The sequence below is a fragment of the Drosophila sulfurigaster genome, chromosome X (assembly GCF_023558435.1).
Source record: "Drosophila sulfurigaster albostrigata strain 15112-1811.04 chromosome X, ASM2355843v2, whole genome shotgun sequence".
In the NCBI taxonomy this organism is placed as follows: domain Eukaryota; kingdom Metazoa; phylum Arthropoda; class Insecta; order Diptera; family Drosophilidae; genus Drosophila; species Drosophila sulfurigaster.
This window is the reverse complement of record NC_084885.1, coordinates 17746725-17769148: the sequence shown is the minus strand read 5'-3', so window position 1 is coordinate 17769148 and position 22424 is coordinate 17746725. Positions and strand designations below refer to the sequence as shown.

General features: G+C 36.9%; 1 protein-coding gene across 1 annotated transcript; it reads right to left on the bottom strand.

Moving 5' to 3' along the window:
- Positions 1 to 1693: 1693 nt before the first annotated feature.
- LOC133848398 (transmembrane protein fend) lies at positions 1694 to 16439 on the bottom strand. The gene is made up of 5 exons (XM_062283954.1): positions 16269 to 16439; positions 15290 to 16104; positions 7626 to 7673; positions 5533 to 5784; positions 1694 to 4639 (listed from the first exon to the last, which is right to left on the bottom strand). The coding sequence occupies exons 2-5, from the start codon at positions 15479 to 15481 to the stop codon at positions 4100 to 4102; spliced, it is 1032 nt and encodes a 343-aa protein (XP_062139938.1). The 5' UTR covers positions 15482 to 16104; positions 16269 to 16439; the 3' UTR covers positions 1694 to 4099.
- Between the last annotated feature and the right edge of the window lie 5985 nt (positions 16440 to 22424).

The window sequence follows — 22424 nt, the reverse complement described above, 5'->3', positions numbered from 1 at the left end:
TGAAATTATCTCGAGTTGACGGCAAATCCCCTGATATACTAAAACACATTATTGTTCTGTGTGTTTGTGTGTGTGTGTGTGTGTCGTTGTGCCTCTTTGCTTAGGCAAATACAAAATCCATTAAAGTATCAACAGACTAACGAAATCCATACACAAAAACACAGCTGAAGTTGCTCACGAATATTTTGCTTATTTTATCTCACAAGTGACGCGAGCGATCTTGATGAAATTTTTAGAATCATTAGTTAATAACATTATATTTGAACATATAAATGTTTTATGTCTTTGGTTAGGTAAATACAAAATCCACTTACTAAGGTAGAAAGTTGCTCAAAAAAGGGAAACAAATCTATAATTAACAAATTACGCGAGAGATCTTGATGAAATTTGTAGAATCAATACCTAACAACATTATATTTAAGTAAATAAATGTTTTTTATCTTTAACTAGGTACACAAAAATTCTACTAACGATGCTAGAATGTTCCTCAAGAAAGGAAAGAAATCTATAACTATCAAATCAAACGAACGATCTTGACGAAATTTGTAGATTTAATATTTAATGGCATTATCTTTAAATATGTAAATAAATTGGTGTAAGTTCAATTCCATTTGATTCCATTTTTTTCAGCCTTAACCCCAGAGTAAAACCCTCTCTGTTCGATCTGCCTGCCAAATCTATTGTAATGTATGCACATTTATGCGAGGGAGCAAAAAAACCTCTTAGTTAAATATCAAGAGAATTGGAATAATCAAAATTGAAGCGAATGCTCTCGTGTAGTTGGGCATATTTATGGCATAAGTTGGAAAACCACAAAAATACATAAATGTAAATGTGGCTGGAACAATGAGGGCAGAGGGGAGGCGAGGGTGGAGGCGTCAACTCCCTAACTAGGTAAACCGAGCGAGGAAACCAAACCAATTGGATAAAGGACAACGCCTCACATCGAGTGAGAGAACTAGAACGAGAACGAGTCGGGGTGGAAAGCTTGTTTTCTTTTCTTTTCTGTTCTGTTCTTCTTTTTTTTTATCGTTGGCATATTTTCCAGCTCCAATTTATATGGTAAGTGGTTATCCATTTTGTTTTTATCAACATCCATCCATGGCGCAGCGCGGATGGAACAAAAAACCAAAAACCAAGAACAAAAATCGATGACTTAGTTCGGGGGCCTCAACCAACAATCGCGATAGAGTCGATATTCCGAATATATTCCCCATGCCAACAGCACAAATGTAATAAAAACCCCAAAATGCTTTGCAATAACAAATCAAATTATATTTACATAATCAAATAAAAATAATAATAATAATTATAGCATACCAAAAAACAATATTTATACTTTACACCAACATATGCATTGTGCTCCATCAAAAAAAAAAAAAAAGAATACAAAAAAAAAATGAAAAAAATTATCGTTACTTATGAACTAAAAACAAGTAACATACGTTTTGCGGTATGCTTTATACATATGTATATGTATATATTTATATAGTGTTCTTTCGGTGTGCACCGAATCTTGTATGCTCTTTTCCGGTTAGTCAGTTTGTTGATTTGTATAGGCAAGCTATGTTATGTCTATATGTATATATGGTATATAGTATGTTATACTTTAATATAATTCTAGAATTTCAGACTCAACAAAAATGGTTGCTTTCGCAATACCCGCAAGCTGTTCTCAGTATTTATCTTTTCATTTTGTTGTTGTTGTTGCAAGGGTATTACAACTTCGGCACTCCAAAGTTTATTTTATTTTATCATTTTTAGTTTTTTCTTTTTTTATTTTTGGATATTTTTCTCTAACTACCGTTGGCTACATTGTAATGTATTTTGTGTGTATGTGTGTGTGTGTGTGTGTGTATGTGTGTGTGTGTGAACGCATGTTTGTTTGTTTGTTTGTTGGTTTGAATGTGGATTTTATGTTAATTCATTTCATTATTGTTTATCTAGTCTCTATGTTGATCTATTGCAGTACCATACCTATCTATTATAATGTTTTATAGTTGAGCGTATTGAGCTTTAAGTTAATTTCTTTTTTTTTTGTTTGTGGTAATATTTGGCCGCCTATATGGAAATTACTGAGTATTACGAGTATGAATATTCCTAAATACGTATGTGTGAATTTCTCAGTCAATTACATAAAAAGAAAGTCATTGAAAAGTTGGATGAGAACTGAATAACGAGAAACAAAAATCAACACGAAGTTGGTCCGATTTCTTAGGTATTATATATGCTACGGATTTGTAGATGATTATCATTAATGTATCTGTCTATGGAGGTGTGAGTGTGTTTGTGTGTGAGTGTTTGTGTTTATGGTATCAGACAAACAGATAGAAAGTTTTAGCCTCATTTGCAGTTTGTGTGTGTGTGTGTTTCTGTGTGTATTTGTATTCTTCTGGCACTTAATCTTAATACTTATGTAGAGGATACTTTGACCTGGAAAAGAGCTTGTTTTTTTTTTCTTTACTTTCTTGAATACGATTTTGACGATTTTCGAATTATGTTATTTTCATATTTTGTTACCAAAAAATTACAAAAAAAAAACAATCCAACAAACTTTCCTTATGCTATTTTGACGCTTAAATATTTACAGGCATTTTGCGTAGCGAAGCTTTTCAATATTCCTCTTAGTAAACTTGTTTGTTTTTGTTATTTGTTGTTGTCTTTAAGTTGTACATAATTGTATTTGTTTTGTATTTCACTTTACGGTTTTAGTTTTGTTTTGTTTTATTCATCAAAAAGCCGGTTGTTGCCCACTTGCCACGCAATGCTTCGAAATCATTACAACTAACATAATTGAGAAAACATTTCGCTTGCGATTGTGGAACTCGGAACGCGGTTCTTAATGTAATGTTAATGTTTGTTGTATGTACTGTATGTTTATGTAGTTTACGATTTTTCAATGCATTTCATTATTTTTTTCTTTTTGTTTTTGGTTTTTAGCTAAGTATAAACATTTAAAATTTTTGAAAAATATTTCATTTTGATTTTAGTTTTTTGTCTTTTTTTTTGCGATTTTTTCGGAATTAATTTAAGTCATTATTTTGTTTTTTTTTTTGTTTGTTAAAGACGACGAATTATAAACGACATGCGATCTTTAAGATTTGTAATATATATGTATATATATATTTATATATATGTAGATGTATATTGAAAAAGCGACGCGACGAGAAAAAAATTGTTGTTTTTGTTTTGTTTGTTAGGTTTTTTTTTTGTTTTGTTTGTTGCATAAAATTTGTAGCAATTTGTTGCATTTAGTTTGGTGTATGTAGTTGTTGGCCGAAGCCCCTCGATAATACTCTAAATACTTGTCTGTATATATATTTGATATATATAAATGTATATATATATGCAATATGATGTATAATTCTATGATATAGTATGTTATGTATGTATATAGGCGTAATTGTATAATAGTTCATAATAATCATAATAATAATTGTAATAATAATAATAATAATAATATACTTATAATTTGTATGACTGTTTTCATTTTCCTCCTACTTCGACTTTCATTTTTTGGCCTATACGCTAAAAAGGTAAAACTTAAACATATGATTTGAGCGAACAAATTTGTTTGTTTGTTTTTTTTTTGCGATTTTTGTTGATTTTTCCACTTAAATTGTTTTTTGGACTTGGATGTGAGATATTTTCATTTCTTGAGCTGTTCCCAGATGCCGCAAAGTATGCTACACAAAACTTGGCCTGGGAACAGTTTTATTTTTATGCATGTTGCTTCAGCGCATGTGTGTGTGTGTGTGTGTGTGAATGTGTATATGAGTGTATGTGTGATGTGTTTGTATGTGTGTGTGTGTTATGTACAATTTGGGTGCAGAATATCACATAGTCAGACATATACGACTACAAGTTCTCATTTAATTTTTTCTTTGTTTTTTTTTTTTTTTTTTGTTTTTAGTTCGGATTGATTTTGTTCTCCTTCTTTTACTTTTTCTTCTACATTCTGATAGTTTGGTGTTTTTGTTTTTCTGTATTGTTGTATTTTTCTTTTCATTTGTTTTGCAGTTGCTGCAATTGTTTTGGAAGTGTGGGAGTTTTGTTTTTTGTTTGTTTTGGTTTTTGTTTTCACTACAGTTTTTTGCTCTTACACATGCAACGTGGAATTGTTGTCCATGGAGAGTCGTGACGATGATGCGCTGCAGGAGGAACGACGTCCGCCGCTTAGCAGCGATGCGGTGTCCGCATCGGCATCGGTTGTTCGCTTGCGTTGCGGACGCAGAAACAGGAACATGACCAGCAGGGCCAGAAAGAAGGCCAACGCACCAAATGCCGGATACACAACGCCGCTCAATTGGCTGGCCGTTGGCAACGCACTGATGATATACACACGGTCCGTGGGACGAACACGTTGTGGCTGCTGCTGCTGCTGTTGTTGTTGCTGCTGATGCTGCTGTTGCACTGTGGTTACACCAGCAATCCCAGCAGCAGCAACTGTTGCAGCTCCTTTTGTGATTGCTGCTGTTGCTGTTGTTGTTGTTGATGCTGCTGATGTCGCTGACATGGACACGACGCGACTTGCAGTTGTCCGGCGATTGGCGATTGTCGTTGCTGACGTCGGTGACGTTGACAGCAACTGATGTGTATCCACATTCAGCTTGAGAGAGCGACGCATTATACCCGTTAGCTATGAAAGTAAAAAGAGAGGGAGAGAGAGAGCGTGGGTTAGTTGACAGTTGGTTGGGGGTTTCTGACTTGTTAGACCCTTTGCTTTTGCAATAAAGTATTAATTAAGTCTAAGGCAGTCAAATGTTTCCGCTATCAAATCCTTTACATTTAAAATAATGAGAAATTCTAATTCATTTTGATATGTAAGACGTCTGATAACAGATTTAAAATGTAGAAACTATTGCAGCCAAAACATGATGATAATAAAATAAATTGAAGGGTCTATCACAGTCAATTCTTGAGTGTTGCTGTCTTACTACTTTTAAATGCTTCTAAATAAAGAATAATTCAAATTCAAGTTGCTAAGATGTTTAGTAGTGAAATATAAAGTAAAGGTTCTATTACTTGACTTGACTTCACACTTCTTATTGCATACTTTTTGTTACTTCACTTTTTATTAATAAATAGAATTTGCATACTTAAATGCCTCTAAAATAAAGAATAATTTATAGTTGTACAAATAAAATTCAAATTGCAAAAATGTTGAGTAGTCCAATATAAGGTAAAGGGTCTATTACAGTCCAGTCTCGACTGCAGATTTCTGTTCAGATAATTTCTAAGAGACCCTTCACTTTAGTAATAAATATATTATGCAAACACTTAATACAACATTAATTCGACTTGCGAAGCTGAATATAAAGCAAAGGGTCTATTACAGTCCAGTCTAGACCGCAGATTTCTGTTCAGATACTTTCTGAGAGACCCTTCACTTTAGTATTAAATATATTATATTATATAAACACTTAATACAAATCGAATTCAACTTGCTAACATTTTCAATACTCTCCTGTAAAGGGTCTATTACAGTCAAATCTCGAAAGTTAATTTTCGTACTATTTTTGGGTAACTTACCTTATGCTTGCAGGTGACCTGTATGTTGTAGACCGTATCCGGCCAGAGTGATAGCTCGGCGCGTGCCGTATCCGTTAGCAGGTTGCCCATGAGGCCGCCACCGGATACCTCCCAGGTGATCAGGCATTGACGCGATGCGTTCGCAATCAACTCATCCCAGCCGATGTCCGTCAGCACCAAGGCGCCTTGTCGTTGGGCGTGATGGACACGCAGTTCAAAGGGCGCCAATTGCCGTTGGCAGTTTTGACGGCACTGTTCGGGTTAAATAGTCAAACAACACATAGAGTTGCAGCAATAGTCATTGGATACACACACACACACACACGCACACCCAAGCACACACACACATAGATACATAGCAAGCGAGCGAGCGACACAAGATTCGCGATTGCGTTGCCCGCAAAATTGGCAACGCAATTTTGCCAGCCGCCCGCAGCAATCAAACAGCAACAACATTTAACCCATCGACGTGCCAGCGTTCTCAAAATTCAAACACAAATCCCCATCGCTATCGCCATCGCCATCGTCATCGTCATTGCGTTTCGCAATCCTCAAGCCAATCAATGCCATAATGAACATTTTCAAATTTCTTTTTTTTTTCTGTGGGTTCGCAAAACTCATTTGCATGCCAACGATGTCAATAGGCGGCCATATTTAAGTTTCACTTTCAATTTTATGGCAATAGTTTGCCTGCTAATCCCTCGGCTGCTCTTCTCGGCAATTCTCAAAGTGTTAAAGGTGACTTTTAATGTTAATTTTCTTTTTAATTCGAATTGATTAGTAAATTATGCATTCTTTCTAGATCTAATCATTTCACATTCTTAACTTCGCCATTGTAACTTCTAATTTCTGACTGTTTAATAAACAATTTTAATTGTTAGGTAAACTTTTAGCTTTCCTCTCGGACATTATCAAATTGTTAACAAAGCAAAACGTAACTTTTAATATTCGTTTTTCATATTTAGAATTGATTTGTAAATTATGCTCTATTTCCTTTTTTAATTTCACCAATGGAACTTCCAATTTGTGACTTTTATTATTCAATTTGAATTAAGTTCTTTACTTTAAACTATCAGTTTCTTTTTCTTCGCGATTCTCAAATTGTTTACTTTTTTAGTTTAAACTTTCTGCTCTCTGTTAACTTCTTTCGTTTTCAACATTGTAACTTAATTCTCGGCGATTCTCAAAATCTATTAATAAATTTGCAATATTTCTAACTCCTAATCGCTTAAGTTGCTAGACTAAAATTTGGTGGTCATTTTAATTTCCGATGTTATAAATACACCTAGATTAAAATGTATTCTCTAAAAGTGTTGCGCTAATTATCGAAATACATTGTCAAAACTTCGCCTGTCTGATTAATTTGATTTAAATGTAATTATTGATATACTAGTATGTTAATGATTGCTCATTTTTTTTTATGTGTATGCAATTATCTATCAATGAACAATCAACAACTAATTATCGAAGCATTCGTTGCATGTAGTGCACTTTGATGGATTTTACCTCTTAAGAGTCTGAATACTTTAAGTTAAAGATGTCCCCTATAGTCCGTTACAATCTTCTAATATCATAATATTCTTATTCATTCTTACTATCGTTTATAATTCCTTCAACAAAATAGATATACTATATTCATAGTTAGCCTTTGTTAATTTGTAACTTCAACTAAGCTTGATAGACGATTATATGATTTCTTCTTTTTATTTAAGGAGCAGTTAGTCTTTTGTTTTATTTGATAGATGCTACATGGCATTTGCTGTAATGCTGAACGAATAACGCGCAACTGACAGTTGAGAGCACTCTCGACTTTGGCTTCTTCAAGTGCTGCGCTTTAATTAATGTTTCGCGCAAAGTTGGGGCGGCTTTTAGCCAATTTGTGCGGCACTTGAATGGGGTTAAGAAAGCAAAACAATTATTAACTGTTGCGCCTGAGTGTGCTTTAGAGCGTGTGAGTGAGTCAGCCCCGAAGGGGTTAGCTATCTACAAATATATATATCTGTACTTTATATATAGTGTATATACGTTGTGTTGGTGTGTGTGTGTGGTGTCCTTTATAGTAGTTATTATATGGACATTGGGATGGTACTTACATTTCTGCAATCAACGAAATCCGTGCAATCATGCCGATCCCTCGCAAACTGCAAAATACAAAAAGAGAAAAAGCGAAAAGAGAGAGAGATGAGATACAGCAATAACAACAACAACAGCAAAGGGGGGAGCAAAAAAGTTAGTTAGTGGGCGTGGCCTAATCGAATTTTAAGTAAGCTAGAAAAAGTAATCAGGCACAGAGCCCGCAGGCTCATCTCCCGCTCAACTTGTCCCGCTTCCCCCGCCCACTTCCCACTTCCCACTTTCCACAACGAACGCCATTACCAACAATAGACGCAAATTTGTAACTGTAATATAAAAGGCCTGGCTAGGAAAAAGTCACAGTGAGAGATATCTATGTGTGTGTGTGTGTGTGTGTATAAATGACCGCAAAGTTGTATGGCGAATTGAAATTTTTACGCTGTTGGCAGTCGGTAGTCGGCAGTCAGTAGAGAGATGAAACTGTGGACTAACTGGACTTGCCTGCTTAGCCTTTGTCAACTGTCGCTTTAGCTACGCAGCAGCGACAGCTGCTAGGATAGAAGGACATTCCATTCCATTCCTTTCCTTTCCATTCGCAAGTCCTGGTCGGGCTCTCTGACAACAGGCCGAGTCACAGTCAGCGTCCTGTCCGTTTAGTTTATGAATGAGCACGCAGACAAATGAATGAATGTGCTGATGCGAACTGAAGAACTGAAGAATCGAGAGTTTTTGGTTTTGGTTTTGCCTTTGAGAAAGGGACGACACCGGCATTTGGATTGTTTTCTGTATATATGTGTTTGTGTGTGTGTGTGTGTGTGCTTTGAACGATGGCCGGGCATCAGAGCAGGCCAACAGAGTCTTTAGGGCAGGGCACAGTCACACAGTCATAGTTAGAGGCAGAGGCAGAGGCACCCATCGTCATCACGAGCAGCGGCAGCGGCAGCAGCAAGAGCACTTTGTCATCATTACACAATAAGGCGGCCAGATAAACGAGCATGCCAAAAGGAAAATCGCAAAGACAACATATTTTCCGCTCAATTGAATTTTTGGCCTTTGCGAAACAACTTGGGCGATAAGTAACAACAATAAGGCGGCAAATGAATGAACGAATGAGTGACTGACTGCCTGAATGGCACAGTTGTTGCCAATTCGAGATGCGACCGTGATCGCCACACTATCGCTATCGCTACAAAACTATCGTATTGGTTAGAGAGTGTAAGTGAGTAAACTAGTACAGTATTTTATATATTATGTATATTATATTTTTGGTATCGTTTGCTAATGCAGCTGCTAAGAAATCAAATCAATTTGACAGTCAAATAATTCATTCACAACTTTCCAACTTTACAATGCTGCATTTCCTAATTTACATTCAACGCAATCAAAAAATATTTCAATAATTATTAAAGAATAAAGATTGCGCTATGTTTTTTTAATGCAACTATAAATAATTGAACATCCAGTGCAATAAATATCTAGTATAAGATTGTAAGCTGCGATTGATCAACTCGATACTGAATAGAACATACAAATAATACAATGTAATAGTAATGTATACAGTATAAGATAGTAACTGTGGTTAATCACCTCGATTATTAGAATACTAAAAAGAACTGCCCCAAAAATATTTTAGGCAACTATTGCTTAGTTATTACATGACTATATGCATTATTAAGATAACTACACAACATGTAGAATTGTACTTCATTGTGAAACAGCTTCTAAATCTTAGTTAAATATGTATATTTTATAATGAATGGCTTTTTAGGCATAACTGCACAATATTTTATAACAAAGTGGTTACTATAACAATCAAATATTGAGTTGCCCGATTTAATAAAAATCTAAAATTTATTGCACATTTGAAAAGCTCAGTGAACTAAAAATAATACTAAAGTGTCATGAGTTAGTTATGAATATTAGCGCTTAAAAGTGCATAACAGATATCCATTATACGATATACTTTACGAAAAATTTGAATTCCAGATTTAATTTAATAAGAATAGACTTTTAAAAAAAACGACAAAATATTGTACAAATTGCAGACAGTACATCAATAAGTCAGTCAGCAGAAATAACGTCATATATATTATATATATATCGCCTAGTGCTTGGACGTTGTCGTGTCACGCAGCCATCTCTAGTTGGCATAGAGCAAACAAAACGCACACCACACGCTCAATGAAAACGCTGAGCAGGCAGTCAGAGGCCTCCTTCAGTCTGTCTGTCTGTCTCTCAGTCTGTCCATTGTCCGCCAACCCACAATCGTTGCAAATGTTCCATTGAGAGTGAGAGGGAGAAAGTAAAGTAAAGTAAATTGAAGTAAAGGAGAGAGAGAGCGAGAGAGAGAGCATCTTGTGGCCTACCTGGGCCATAGTTGTTGGCCCATATAAATTAAACGCAGGCAGCGAACAACTTTTACATGCAATTGCCCACGGAATTGGACAACGTTTCACACCCAGGCCACATAAATTACCCATCCAGGTCAGTTTTGAGCAGTTTTATGAGCTGCCCATAGTCCATAGTCGAAATATGTCGATGTCGATGTCGATGCCGATGCCGTTGCCCAGTTTGCTGCTCTGGTGGCACGTAGTCGCCAAATGCTGCGCTTGTCAATTATTGAAGCGCTGTCGGAACAGATTCCACCACCAGCCAAAGGCTACGTGCCCGGCATACGCACATGGCCATTACAATATTTGAGCAAAGTAAAGCTTACAAAGAGAAAAAAAAAAAAGAAGAGAAGAAGACGCGCCACCCTTCCATGCTGCCACTTCTCTTCCGACGCCGCCGCCGCCGCTTCCCCCTTCCTATTCCATCGCCTTCTTCACGCTTTTGTTCGTCAAGAAAGTTGCCCCGAAAAATCAACGAACAAAGTCTTTTTGGATGCTGCCAAGTTTTATGGTGTTAATTTGGCGCTGATTGAGCGACGCTCGTGGCTTGGTGGCCTGTGCCAGGGATTAGATCCGGACAGGCGTGAAATTAGCCAGCCCCAGTGCTGCATACTATATATACATATACATATATATGTAGTATGTTATGTAGGGTTGCAGCAACCCTTAAGAGGTCAATATGCACTCCGCATGCAGCAGCAACGCCAACAATATGGATCATCGAAGCAAATTTTTGTGTGACGCTTTAATCAAGCGCATCGACTGCGTTTCTCTTCCCTTCCCCTTCCCCTGCCCCCTTCCCCCTTCACTGCACAATTCATTCAGCACAACTTCCGCAAACGTTTCCAAAAAAACATTTTTTCCCCCTGATTTTCCATTTTGTACCCGGTAGCGAGAATCTTACAAAAGGGTCTCATGATTTATTGGCAATATAAAATTCGTTTTATTGACAGTCAGAGGCTTCTGCTAATCCGCCTCATTAGCAGCATTAATTCCGCAAATTTATAGGCCTCGAATTTGAGCAAACTATTACAGCTGTAGCTACGAAATATGTGTAAGAATTTCTTTATACGTAACCTTTCAATTTCATAAATAACTATTCAATCAAAATAGCCAATTCAAAAGCAATCATTTTCAATTTGTAATCATTTGAATTGTACAACAAATTCGTCCAAAAACTAATGAAGAAAGTTGGAAACTTTATATATCTCAGAATTGTTTTCACACTTAAATGAAGTTGATTAATTTAAAGCTCATTAGGTTTTGTAGAACTTATTCAGTATATAAATTTTTACATTAAAAATTAAGTAAAAATTTTGATATTTTGTAAATATTTATTGATTTTTAGTATTTAGTATATTAGTATACGTTTTAATATTTAGTATTCAAATATCAATTTTAACTTTAAGTATGAAAACGTCAATTTTAATATTTAGTGGATATTTAATCAAATTTTGTATTTAGTATATATTTTAATATTTAGTATTTAAATAACAATGTCAACATTTTGTATTTAAATATCAATTTTAATGCTCAGTAGATATTTAATCAAATTTTATATTAAGTATTTAAGAATGAATTTCAATACTTAGTATTTAAATGCCAATTTTAGTAGATATTTTATTAAATGTAATATTCAGTATTTAAGTATATATTTTCATATTTAGTATTTATTCAGTATGTTTCAATTTAAATAATAAGTCAATTTTAAAATTCAGTATTTGATTATTATATTCAGTAATCAGTATTTAATAAATAAAAACAAAATTCATTTTATTCATTTGACAAATTTCCTTAAGTTTGCATAATAAATTAACTAAATTTCCAAAAATATTAGAAGTCAGTATAATTTGTTGCCTAAAGCTACCGGGTACTTTGAAGTCGTGGCCAGTTAACTGCGCATTTTAAGCTTGTTTTTTGTGTCTTTTTATTGATTTTGGAAATCAAAAAGATTCCTATCAAGCGGAAATATTTAGAGCCGAGGGAAGCAATGAGGACGCAAGTAAATGACGACGATTCGCATCTCTGGAATTTTGTTGTTGCTCTCTAATTTGCGCAGTTTTCTGGAATGTTTTGGTCAATCTGCATTTAAATCGTTTTGCCGCTCCCCTTAACTAATCCCTTTTGGACAAAAGTGGAACCAACCACACAGCAACTTTCCTCTTTAATCCCTAATCCGTTTTCAGTCTGTATTGTTCTAGCAAACAAATGACGACCAGGCAAAAAATGTCTCCATTGTCATTGGCTTTGCTTGATTGTTCTCGAGCAGCTTGTAAATAATTAAAATACAAAATACAAAACGAAAAGACTCGTAATTGAATTTGGAATTCATTTGAAATCGAATTAATTACGTGAACAAGTATTTCCCACAAATTGTTCCATCCCATCTCCCCTTTCCACTCCCATAAAATCATTATCATCATCAGCATCAGCATCAACTAATATCTGTCCGAAAAGTTATCACAAAACACAGACACACAACAAAACTTTCGTGCGCTTCGTAGAAATGTCAATTTAAGATAACAAAGGTTAGGCGACATTTCCAAAACAACAACACATCAAATTATTCGAAACAGTAAACTTGACTTCTTTTTGATAAATTAATCAAATTTAGTTGTCCAATTTATCTAGAGCATAAATTAAGTTTACAAAAAAGAAAAAAAAAATACAGCAAACAGAAAATGGAAGTCAAACGAGTCAGAACGATTTGTTTCAGTTTCAACAAAAGTTTAGCTTATCTCGGATATTCGAAAACCACTTTTATCCCTTGAAACTAGTTTTTAGTTTTTTTTTGTTGTTTGTGCTTATCCCACTTCACTCTCCAATCTTCACTCTCCGCTATCTTCTCCCTCTCTTCTGGGGAATTTCAAGGTCTCGATTTTGAAAAGTCAAAGCCAATGTCGCGGATACCCGGCTTGGATGATCACAATCCAAAGTGCAAAGAAGTGGTTTGGTTTATGTTTGCTTTTGACAAGGTTTATCGTGAATTCGGTACCACTTTAAAATGCGCTACTTCTTCTGTATTCTGTATTGACACTCAAGAAGTTCTAGGTAAACGACGGATACATAAATGTTCAGTCGCTGTAATTTCTGTCATTTATCTTAACTGCAACAGCACTCTTTTATTATTGTATTTTTTATTTGCCATTAAGACATTTAATCGCTGTTCAACGGAATGCACAAAGCTAGTTTCAGCAACGGTTTTAAATGATCTCTTGACTTCTCCTCGAGCAGCTATAAATTAATTGACTTTGAACGAAAAGCAGGATTCAAAGCGGCAATTTAAATCAATTTCGTTAAAGATTGCCCTTATTTTAGAGCTCTTTCTTGGAATGCTTTTTTTTTGGTTTGCTTTAAGGGTTACTTCAATTTAAATTAAATCGAATTTGTATATGGAAACAATGGAACTGTTTTTTTGGACTCTGAATAGTGGTAATATTTCATTATTATCACCTCATAAGCCACAACTTTTCGTTTTCATCTGCGCATCAGAATTTCAGTATTCCCATATTAATCAAATTTGTAAGCTGCATAAATTTCAGCTTTGTCAATGTCGATCTTGAAAGTCGGCATCACTTTTATCCTCTATTTTTTCCTTGAAGGGTTACTGGATATCCTGTTGAAACTTGTTACCATCTGCCGCCGCTTGATTAGAATACTATTTGTCTGCGTCATCGTGCAATTGACAATGAGAAGAAACCCTCCGCTTCAATGGTGTTTTCTTTTCACTGTTTTTTACTTGTCTGTGTTTTCCCCTCTCTCTCTCTCTTTTTAAGGCACACCCAATGGCAGCGGCAGGCTGATCCCTCCCAGTTACCTAATCTCTATTAGCAGCGCTCTATGACTGCCTTGGACCACCCAGCTGACATTGTCAACTGAACCGGCTACAGCGACAGCCAGAGAGCTACCTGGGAAGCGACCGGCAGCGATGTCATCGCGCTGATAAAGGCGACCAGCAGCAGCAGCAGCGGCATAAAAAATAAAAAGACGATGACAACGGCGAAAAAACACTTAAGAAAGTCGACTGAGAAATACCCGTTAAATATACAAACAGAGTAATCTTTGCTTTAGTTATTTCAATTTGACATCCTTACCTAACTGCATTTATTTTCTATTCTAAAAATCAAATGAAATCTTCAAAATTCTAGTCTTCCCTTTCTTATTCCCTCAAAAGGTCAAAAGCTAAATATAATTTGATTCATAGCAGCGAACATTTTATTATTAAGAATTTGGGCAACTCTTGCTTTTATAGTCTCTGAGAGACATGAATTCATATAAATGCACAGACAAGAAAGACAGACGAACATTGCGTTTATATAGCAATGCTGCAGTTGTTAACACAGATCAAAGTATATTTTTTCTAAAGATAGTTTTAATTTCTGAAATATTTACATATATGAAAGACATAATCGTAATTTCGATTCTTTTTGTTATGTCTGATAAATTAAATATGTTTTTATACCCAATGTAGAAATACAAATTGGAATAATCCTACTTTAAAAATATTACAATATTCATATTTTACTTTTCTTTTGTAATAAAAATTCATCAAACAGAACTAAAAAATCTAATGCAATAAATATAGCTTGAATTTTGTTTAACTAACATATATGCAACAAAACCGTAAATATAGGTTTAATTTATAGAAGATTTCAAAGATGTCAATGCCTTTACATAATATTGTATTTGATACTGTAATTAAGTTATAAATTACCTGATTTAATAAACATAAGCAAAAGAAACTAAAGAATTTAGTGTTATATATGGAACTTGTTTTTTAGTTTGAAATGCATGCAACAAAATAGAATTTTCCACTTCAACTACTTCAAAAACAGCAATTTCGGCAGGATTCAAATTTCAAAGACAACTAATTTGTGGGCTTCGGCTTAAATATTTGTATTTCCGATTGTCACAAATTTATAATGCCCTTCAACTCAATTGACCAGCTTGGGTATTAAAGAACGTTGGGTCGTCGCTTGTCTTGTCTGTCAGAGGCATTGTCAATGCCCGTGTGCTGAGTTTTTGGGCAAGTCTCTTGGGTTAGACAGCAGAGGAAAGAGGGTCAGGGGTAGGGAATAGGGAATAGGGACTGCTGCTGCTTGCTGCTGTCCGGTGAGCTCTTGACTGGCCTTGGCAGTTGTCTTGCGCTCAGTCGAGCGGTATACAAGTGTCCATCAAGTGCGTTCTTATCTTTTTAGTGGCCTAACCAGAGGGGGGGCGTTGCAGGGCAGACCCAGGGCAGGGCAGGGCAAAGAGTCGTCGTAGACATAGTCGTAGAGTAGTTGTAGACTTACCTGCTGATAGCAGCTTTGGCGGCATCTGGTTAACTGCTTGCCGAGCGGCGTCGCTGCTGTGTCCTGACTCGTCGCCTGCAGTTCGGCGGCAGCGTCTGCATTCGAATTCGCATACTGTTGCTCCGCTGTCGCTTGGGCAGCAGCAACGAGCAGCGCACTGACTATGATGACTATGCCAAATGACTGAAACATTCTGCTGCTTCTTTGTTGTCCTCTTCCTCCTTCTCTTGTTGTTGCTGATGTTGTTGTTGTTTTTGTTGTTGTTGGGCGTGAGCGTGGGCGTGGGCGTTAGCGTAGGCTCCGTAGGGGCGTTCACAGATTGATTAATTGATTGATTTTGTGTTTGTTTATTTTTGTATCAAGTGCTGTTCATAATATGCGACGAGTGTGACGACAGCGACGTCGACGTCGACTGCACTTAGTGAAGCAGCAGCAGCTGTTGTTCTTGTTCTCGTTGTTGTTGTTGTTGTTGTTGTTAAATGCACTCGAGCTGCAACTGTAACTTTGACTATGTGTATTAAAGTGTATGTGTGTGTATGTTTTGAAGCTGCTGCGCGTCGTTTAGTTTCGGTATTTTCGTATTTTTTCTCGTATTTTTGTTGTTGCTGTTGTTGGTTTACTTATTGGTTAGTCCCGGGCTGGCACTTTGTTTGTTGGGAGGCGTTGGGGCGGTTGTTAACAACATGCTGTGGCTGTTGGCCCTGACTCTGCTTCTTCTTCGTCTTCCCCGGGCTTCTTCTCGCCTCTCCTGCTTGTTTAAGTTTTTTATTTGAGCTATATGCTCAGGTAAGTTGGCACTGGCACTGGAACTGGAACTGGCACCATAACAAAAAAAAAATAAAACACAAACAAACAGCACACACGACAACAATAAATAAAAACGTGCACACACAACGAGAGCAGCAAGAGTAGAGCAAGAGCAGCAGCGCAGCAGCAGCAGCAGCAGCGTCAGCAAAAGTAGAAAAATAACAACACACACCCAGCAAGCAGGCGTATACAAGGCGACGCGACTTCGACGGCAGAGAGACTCTGTGCGGGCAGAGCAACAACGACAGCGACGGCGACAGCGACAGTGACAATGACAGAGGGCGAAGGCGAAACCAACCAACGTCGTCGAGGATAAATGCTGCACTAACGGAAAACGAAAACTGAACCAGAACCAGGCTGCGAGATAACACAGAAGTACACACACACACACGTGCGCAGCAGTCAGACGCCGACATAAAACAGACACACACACACACACAAGCAAACGAACGAACATACGAAACGAACAGAGCAGAGAAGAGCTAAGTAAAAGGGCTGCTATAAGCAAACAGCTGCTGCAGCCAGAAAACCTCTAAAGATCTAGCTATTATTAATCTCTGCACTTAAATGAACATAGTAAATTTTTGAATTGAACAAATTTATAATTACAAACTAATTATTGCCAGCCTGCTTGTAGCATTCATATACTTTTGTTATCGCTTTGCAATTTCCAGTTATCAACACTTTTGGCATTTTTATGGCTAGAACTGGCTGGCAAGGCCACAACACAGGCCGTGCGCACATGCTGAAAAGGGGCGTCAGTCGGTGGTTGTTGTTCGAGCACGAGTAGCAACATCCAACGCGAACATGTTCGACACGATATTCAAATTGCATTCGCGAGGAGCGCGTGTCGCACGAACAAGGCGATATTTGCATTAATTGATAATTGATTCATAATAACCAAATGTAAGCAATGATTTGAGCAAGCAAGTTTAAAATGTTAATCACTAATTAGCAATGCGAAAGACGTAAAGTTCCTTACGGACTGTGCTGCAATGCGCGACGTGATTTGTTCGTGCGCGTCAAACAGTTAAGCATTGTCATCGCTAAATTGCAAGAAGAGCAAAAAAAAAGCAAATTATTTGTTGGAGTTGGAAGTTGGGTGCCAACGGAGTCACGGAGTCTGTGTGTGTCTGTTCCGTTCTGTTTTGGTGGTTGCTTCGCTCAGTATGGATTGGGTTTAAGTTTGGGTTGGGTTTGACTTTGATGATGATGATGGGGTGGCAACACTAGTACTCTAAGGCTTTGGCTATGGATTTAGCTTTGGCTATAGCTACGGCAATCGGTATGGCCGTATAGCATAGCTATGAGAGTATGGCTTTGGCTTTGGCTTTGACGTTCGTTCGTTCGTTCGTTCATTGGTGGTGGTGGTAGTGTTGCTCCCTCCTACCCCCCTCTACACCCGTTGCCTGTTCCCTTTATCGGCAGCGCGCGCGTGCATGCAGATGAATCAAAGCAGCCGCTGATTATAGCAACAATATGGAAATGCCGCTACCTCTCTCCTCACTCGCTCTCTTTCTCTCTTGCTTTCAGTGAGTTGCCTCGGGTTATATAGGGGCATTGTTTATTTATATATGCTCTGCACATGTGTGTGTGTGTCTGTGTGTATGTGTGTACGTGCATGTCTGTCTGTCTGTGTGTTTGTTTGCGAGTGTGTTTGGTTTTTATAACTTCCATTTGCCAAAGCATAGTAAATTCTTTCAAAGCGTGTACTACATTTATTATTTAAGCCACGCTGTTCTCACACACACTCGCTCTCTCACTCACTCTCCCAATGTCTGCGTTGCGCTCACTCTCCTTTCGCTGCCTATTTATCTGTATTGCATTCTCTTTCCGACTGCTCTATGCGCATTGTTCTAGCCCTCCCCACCTCCCCCAACCCACCGTAGTGTCTGACTGTTGCTGTATTAGCTTACCGCTCCACTCACCCCCACGTTGCCCTACACACTCACTGCAATAACAATAACAACAGCAGCAGCAACAACAAGAAGCTCCTGCTTTATTTGCATATTTTGACTTTTATGCGGCAAAAATATTACTTGCTGCGCTGCTGCCAGCAAACAAACAGCTACCTCCCACCCCCTCACCAAGCGACCCTACCACCCAAAAAAAAAAAAAAATGGCCACCTACCTCAGCCCTCTCTCTGCCATGACACAACCTCACTTTCGCGTTCGTGCTCTGCTCCTCTGCAGTTGCCTTCTCCTGCTTCTCCTTGTTCTTCTTCTTTTTGCTGCTGCTGCTTCTGCCTTCTAACGGCAGTTCACCCTACCTAAAACAGGGCAACGTTAATAAAGCGGCCGAGTATAAAAAAAACCACTCACACACACACACACACACACAAAAGAAAAATAATACTGAAAAAGAACGCCAAAAATTAAGGCAAAAACTTTTTTCCATTTGGCATGCTGCCCTTACACGCGCGAGGTAGCCCCTCCAACCCCTCCCATCCCATCATCCTCACTCTCTTCCCCTCTCCATTCCTTTACATAAGTCGTCTGCAAAGTTTGAAATTTGGGGCTGGTTTATAACTCTATTGCAACATGTTGCATGTTTGAAATTGTCGAAAAAAAAACACAACAACAACAAAAACAACACAACAAACTACACGAAACGAAAGAACAACAATATATTACATAGATCAACTATCTAAGGCAGTTACTGCAATATCATGTTTAAAAATAATTTCCAGCATATATCACAATTAATCCTGGTTTATGTGACCCACAAAACAAAAAAAAGAGCAAGGAACAAAATTGTAAATTGCAGCAGCATAATTTCTAAAAGTCTGCAACGGCTTTGCTGCTATAATTTTTTGAAAACCCCTCTTGAAACCACTTTCGAACCACTTCAAATGACATAAACATAATGTATAAATTTCAAATTAGTAGTTTTGAAACATTTCCAAACATTTTCTTTGCCTTTTTTTCGTACTTTTCTCCTACTCCCCACCAAAAATACTTTAGTTTTTTTTTTGTTTTGTTTTTTGTGTACATATGCCCAGCTTGTTGACAAAGTTATGGTGGGGTAAAAAAAAAAAAAAAAAAACAAAAATATAGGGAAAAAAAGTGGAGAAGGCAAAAAGTGAACAAAAAGCAGCTTTGAAATTTATGCGCCCATGGCGAGCCATTTTGCAGTGCAGAGAAAACTTTTTAAAACAAAATTTCATTTTGCGGCCACCGCAATTGACTTTGTCGTACAATCCTCCTTCCCTCCTCTCCTCCTCCTCCCGCCTCACCAACAACCATCCTGAGTCCACCATTTGGATGGCCAGATTGGGGCAGATGCAGATGCGAGGCGGCTGTCCGACTTATTAAAAGCCGTTTTACACTAATACTAATTCATGGCAAGTCGTTTAGCCGTTTGTTTTTAGTTTGATTTACGCATTTTTGAGGCATGCAACAAAAGTTTTTGCCGGCTCGCCAACGAACGAGGCAAACGAAGGAGCACTCGGTCGGGGACAGGGACAGGAACAGGGACACGGACACGGCTTGGGATTTGGACTTTCGAGTGGAAACTGGCAATGACAGCAGTCAGCAGAAGTAGGAGTAGCAGAGGCTGGTGGCAAGCAGCAAGGGTAACTCTGACAGCAGTGGAAGGAGCAGAACGGCAGCAGAAAGAGCAACAGCAGCAGGCGTAACGTCAACAGCAGCAGCAAAGTCAACAGCAGCGACAGCAGAAATAGCAGCAGTAAAATCCTTAGCGGTAGCTGTTGGAGCAATAGAATCAACAACAAGTAAAACCACTAAAAGATACAGCTAGCAATAGTCAGAAGAAGAAGAAAAATCTGCAGCATCAAAAGCCCAAGAAACCAGAAGACGAATAATGCAGAAGAAGCTACTGTAAAATCAGAAATAGCTGTGGAAATTACAGAGGAATTGGTATGCAGCAGAAAAATCCTAAAATAATAAAAAATAACAATACTAAACTTAGCAGCAATATTAATTAAAATATTAGAAGAATATTAGAAATAGCAGCAGTGTAATCCTTAATCAGCAATAGCTGTGGAAATTACAGAGAAATTGGTATGCAGAAAATTCAGCAAATAGTAGAAAAATCATTAAATATAGTAATAAAAAAAAAACCATACTAAACTTAGCAGCAGCATTTAAAACGTTAAAAGAATCAGTAAATAGTAAAGGAAACTTACAAAAATGAAAATAATTTCCTATGAAACAGTTGTTGAATATGCAAAGGAATTGACATATAGTAAATTCAGCAGAAGTAATCGAACTTCTAATAAAATCAGTAAAATTTATTCAATGCTTTACCTAATGAACATATTTTCTTAGAAATATTAATAGCGTATGTAAATTGTACACTGTACATTTATTTCTATGTATGTAAATGAGCAAACACTTTTTTGTAGAAAAATATATAGGAATTATATATGTATCATAATCTTAAATGAATGCGTCATAAAAAGAGAAAATAAAGAACAATGAACAAAAATTTGCTAAAATCTCAACAATATAAATTTCAATAAAGTGACCAACATCAGAGGAATGTTGAATATCAAAAGTATTTTTGGAAGTAAGATATCAGCAAACCCGCAGCAGTTATAGTTGGTATATATATAATACAGTATATATAATCTGAAATATGCGCTGGATTTGCTTAAGAAATAATAAGAAAATTGACCAAAGCAGAAAGCAATTAAAAGCAGCTGAATAATCAGCAAACTGAATTTCCTGTGCGAAATATCAACACAATTGGCATGGAGATTAACCATAGCACAGTCATTTGGCATATTGCTCAATTCAGCAGCAGCAACTAGAATCAGTAATATAAATTTTCGGCAAAAGAATCGACAATAACAAAAATAAGAGTGAAGAGCAACAGTCGTAAAATAGCAGCAATAACACCAGAATTGACAATGGGAAAAAACAGGCGAATGGGAATGGGGGAATTCAGTAGCCCACTCAGCAGTAGTAAAATCCGTAGAAGCAGCAACTAGCTGTAAAATAATCACAGACATAGCCACAGCATCGGCATCAGCAACAGCAAAAGCAGCTGCCGCTGTTGGGCAATGGAGCGCTTCCGTTGGGCCGCTGGATGCTTAATGCGTATTCCCCTGGGTGATAAGTAGAAATGACGCACAATGAGCACATCCGGTCCAGCCAGAGTTAAAGTGCCACCCGAGGTGGCATGGGGTGGAAATGTGGAAAACTTGTATATACATACGTATATAGGGGTAGGGTTAAGTCACAAACAACAACAAAAATAATAAAGCAACCAAGAAACAACAATGAAAAAAACTCAAAAAAAAAACAACTTTCCCAAGCTAATAGGCAAAACAATTGCAGTTGGCCGGCTGAAAATAGAATCCATTAAGAAATTTCGAATTCTTCAAAATTAGCAGAGGATCGAAATAACAAGAAGAAGAAGATGAGTGAAAATAAAAACAAGAGAGAGCAGGAACAACAACAGAAACGCAACAAAATAATTAATGGAATTTTTGAACTTTCGGTGCAAATACCGAAAGTCTGCTAAAAACACACACACACAGCATTCATTTCATTGATGGAGTTTGCAGTTGAACATGGCAGCGACAGATGGTTGTGGGGAGGAATGAAAGAGGGGATGAACGGGAGATGGGGCAGAGCTTGCCTTTTTACTTTGCCACTTGCCACTTGCCACATGGGGCCTCAAATAAATTTGTCGTCGTGTTTGCTGCTGGCGTTGCAGTTAGCCCGAAATAGAGCAATTTGCATTATTCGCATTCGAGCAGATTTCGCTTAATGAATTGCGCACAACTTGCCAAGAAATCTTGTTGTGAAGCGCAACACAAAAAACACAAAAACCAACTACAAAAACAAACTTGAACAAAGACATTTTAATTGCCGTCAGACCGAAGACGTTAAATACTCTAATAGTCTAACTCTTCTAAAACTTAAATCACGTTTAAGAATTTTGAATGATTGGAAAATATGAAATGCATTACAAAAACTATTAAAATTCTAATCGATTAGTTTTTCGAGTACTTTAAATAAACTCTTAACGTAAAGCTTAAAAAATATGAAGTTTTATTTGACATTTTTATACCGAAGACCTTAAATAATACTCTAATTCTTCTAACCTGCCAAGTTTAAGAATCTAAAACTTAAAACTTAAATGAGGTTTGAGAATTTTAAGCGATTGGAAAATATGAATTAATGCAATTCACAACAAAATTTCAAATATTTTCAGCGATTAGTTTTTCGAGTACTTTAAATAAATTCTTAACATAAAGCTTAAAAATATATTAAGCTATTTTTAGTTTTTATATAAAAATTTAAATTAAAATTCAAAATTATGTTTATTCTGAATTTTTTCGAAAAATTAATTATA